This window comes from Rosa chinensis, chromosome 5 (genome assembly GCF_002994745.2).
Source record: "Rosa chinensis cultivar Old Blush chromosome 5, RchiOBHm-V2, whole genome shotgun sequence".
Classification (NCBI taxonomy): Eukaryota; Viridiplantae; Streptophyta; class Magnoliopsida; order Rosales; family Rosaceae; genus Rosa; species Rosa chinensis.
In genome coordinates, this window is record NC_037092.1 from 63,712,306 (window position 1) to 63,716,195 (window position 3,890).

The 3,890-nt window shown below is 40.0% G+C and overlaps 1 protein-coding gene across 1 annotated transcript; it reads right to left on the reverse strand.

Annotated features, from left to right (window-relative positions):
• Window positions 1–442: 442 nt before the first annotated feature.
• On the reverse strand, window positions 443–1,063 carry LOC112163823 (cytochrome P450 82A3). Its single transcript, XM_024300078.1, has one exon. The coding sequence runs from the start codon at window positions 1,061–1,063 to the stop codon at window positions 443–445; it is 621 nt and encodes a 206-aa protein (XP_024155846.1).
• Between the last annotated feature and the right edge of the window lie 2,827 nt (window positions 1,064–3,890).

Sequence of the window (3,890 nt, forward strand, 5' to 3'; positions counted from 1 at the left end):
TCGAGTCTCTGCTGCAACCGGAGAAAAACTCCGCTGCGTACGATGCTTGCTGCAAAAAAAGCTCCGAAACTCCTTGTCCCGGCAGTGCCGCGTTGTGTTACAGAGGAGGGAGGGAGGGGGAGAGAGAGAGAGAGAGAGAGAGAGAGAGAGAGAGAGAGAGAGAGAGAGAGAGAGAGAGAGAGAGAGAGAGAGAGAGAGAGAGAGAGAGAGAGAGAGAGAGAGAGAGAGAGAGAGAGGGTAAGTGTAATTATTAATTAAGTCAAGGGAAAAAATGTCATTTTACATTAAACAGAATAAGTGGGAATAAAAATTTGTTGTTGGGTTAAGTGGGATAATATTTGCTCATTTTGGTGCTTTAGGTCTAGGACCCTATCATAGTATCACAACCCATGACCGATGAATCATTTTTATTTTGTACCTTAGATAACATGATAACTATTTTTCATCTATAAAGCTTATGAGACAAACGAGGCTCGATAAGAACTGCAAGTAGAGTAGCCTTGATGTTAGTGAGCCCAAAACTCTCCGTCATATCAATTGGTGCATTATCGGAAAAAGTTGAAACTTGGAACGCATGTAGGAAGTTGGCCAATATAAATTGCACCATTTGAATACCAAAAGATAGTCCAGGGCATGCTCTTCTTCCACTTTCAAATGGAATGAACCCAAAGTGTTGACCCCTAACATTGACATCCTTATGGGTGGTTTGAAATCTCTCCGGCTTGAACCCTAATGGGTCATCCAGCCACATTTTTGAGTCTGTTTGAATCTTCCATAAGTTTGTGATCAACCGTGTACCCTTTGGGACATAGTAGCCACCTATGGTGCAGTCCTTGTCGAATTCATGTGGTGCTAATAATGGTGCTGCTGGGTATAACCGAAGCGTCTCTTTCACTATGGCTTGGATATAAACCAGCTTGCTCATATCCGACTCACTCACAAATCTCTCTCTTCCTATCTCGGTGTCATCTTGGGCTCTTTTCAAGTTTTCACAGTTGTTTAACAGTAATGCTATTGCCCATGTCAAAGTGATCGTGGTGGTATCGTTGCCTCCTGCAATCATATTATGAGAAAAACACAAAGTATTTATATATAAAAGATGTATTTAAAAATATTCAAATTTGAGTGCATATATAGCTTCACAGAAGTAACTGCCAAGCCTGTGGCTTTGTTAATGGTATCAGCAGCAAAACCCTCGATGTTGGCACCTTCAAGTATTGAAATCATGGTGTCTATGAAGTTTTGCTCCCCTTAACAATTATGTGTTGCATCGCCTTCTAGTGCTCTCTTTTGCCTATGCTCTTCCACCCAATTTCCAAGAATGGCGTCCAATTCTTTTCTCGATTTCTTCATGGCTTTCTCATGTCCACCTAACTCCAACCACCGAAGATGATGAATCACATCGCCCACCAATAACATCCCCATAAAGTTAAAGAACTCCCTCAGCACCTTCTGGACTAGACTGCTTCCTTCTTCTCTTCCTCGTCGGTAGCAAAAGAGCAACGCTTTCCAACGACCTTCTTGAGGATCACGTTTAGAGTGAGGTCCCTAAACCATTGTTTTAACTCCACGAACACTTAGTCACTGTCCAAGCCTTTGTTTTCATTTGCTCTACTGCTCCAAGTTTTGTACATTTCTTTCAAGAAGGTACTCACCTTTGACACTCTATGTGTTTGAGCAGCTCGAGCTGACGGTTGGAGAGCAGCTCGAGCCGACGGTTGGAGAGCAACTCTAAAGTGGTAATCTTATGTATTTCTTGCCAGTAGGGTCAGGCTGGTGCTAATGCAAACATGGCATAGTTATAGCCCATGTGATTTGCAAGTGCTATTTTGGGGCGGGAGGACATGCATGTGTCTTTGATCGTGAAGCACTCCTTAGCCATATCACTATTGCTTACCACCAAAGATTGATGCATCTCGAGGCGGGCAGTGAAAAAGGGTCCGTACTTGTCCGCCATGGCTCCCAAGGCTTCATGAAGAGGCTTGGTCGACCCTCCTAAAAAGGGAAGGTGACCAAATATAGACCATGCACCCTTGGCTTCAGGAGCTATTATGCCCTTGGAAACTCTCTAACTCCTTGAGAGCAAACAATAGGAAACAGTTACACATTCAAGAGTTAATCAAGCTCCTAAGCATGCATCTAAGCCAAATAATATAGAATAGAACATATGCCAAACACGAAATTGAAAACCATTAAATCAAAACATATTTATTACATTAAATCCATGCTAGGGCTCAAACCCTAGCTTCCTAAATAGACTACTCACAACCCATCCACAAATCAACAACAATATTCATCAATTAAAGAGGTAAAGGTGAAGAAGAGTGAAAAGTAATAAGAACAAGTCACAAATTGCTATGGAGCAATTATGACAAGCCTTGATTTATGGCTTCCCACTATACCCAATCTTAAGTCTTGATGTAGATGAGATCCCTTGAAGTTCCTTGAAATCCCTTTGAGAAATTGATGAGGATTTGATGAAATTTTGGTGAGGTAAATCTTGGTGAGGAGGAAAATGAATCTTGGTGAGGTGATAAATGGATCTCTGATGGTAGATCTTGATGAAGGGTGACAGAGAGAAGTGATGGGTGAAGTCTTGATGGTGGTCTGCGGCAGAAGGGGATTGCGTCGGTCTCTGTTCGTCTCCTCCCAAGTATTAGAGTTAAGGGATTATATATATAGGCTGGGTCAAAAATGTGTGTGGCTGTTCATATCCCAGAAGAGAGAAGATGAGGGGTCTCCGTGTTTCTTGAGAGAAAGGATAGGATAAAAGAAAATGGTGAGGTGGCTACACACAATTGGCTTGAGGGGGAAAGGATAACTAAGGACCATTTACTTAATTGCCAGACGGTGCTGCAGCATTCATTCCTCTTTTATTTCATTTTTTTTCTTTTTCTATTTCTTTATTCTCTCTCTCAATATATATACACATATATAAAAATATATATATATATATATATATGTATAATCTTCTCCACGATCTCAATATATTTCCACACCAACCACCAAGGAAGTAGTCGGGTTTCACTTCTCTCGCTGACATTGATCATGGTTGACTAGAGCCACTATTTTGTCTTTTTCTCGGAAACTCCAATTTGCTCAATTTTCTATCACTTTCTCTCGATTTCCGCAATTCCGCTTATTTCCTACACAATAAATAAAATTAGATTAATTACATTATATTGGCTCAAGGATTAGCTTATTTCTAGTGTTTTAGATACAATTACATGCATAAAAATGAGTGTAATCACACCCCCACACTTGAACTTTGCTTGTCCTCAAGCAAACTAAATGAAATATAATCCAAAAATCTAATAACTCACAAACATAAAGATAATGTAGTATTAGCCTTTCCAACCATTACCCTCGGAGAACTAATTATGTATATGACCATGAGGTTGACAAAGCACAACATAAGATTTTTGAATTTGTAAGGCAATTAAGATGCACGTGTAATAGATGCTCAAGTATATGCATATGTTGACCACGTGTCAAATCAATACACCATAATCAAATAGACATATAGAAGACCCAACATAACCCGCTAAACTCACATATGTTCACTAAATATTACCGCTCAAGTGTTTAGGGACTAAATGTGTTTTCACTCAAAAGCAATTTCACAACACGCGCTATCATATGCTTGCTCTTCGATCTCATCTCCGCTAGATAGCCCACAACATTCAAGATCAAGAGGTCTTTTATTTGGTTGTAATGGGGCTAAGGGCAAGTGGCTAATAGAAATGAAGGATAGGGAAAAACAAAGTCCATGAAAATCGGTGAAGCAACTCTCTTTTGTAGAGATTTAAGACTTTTGCTTTCGAATGCTAAGTCACTCACTCTAATTCCGACGTACAACTCACACTATACTATAAACAATACTTTACTTT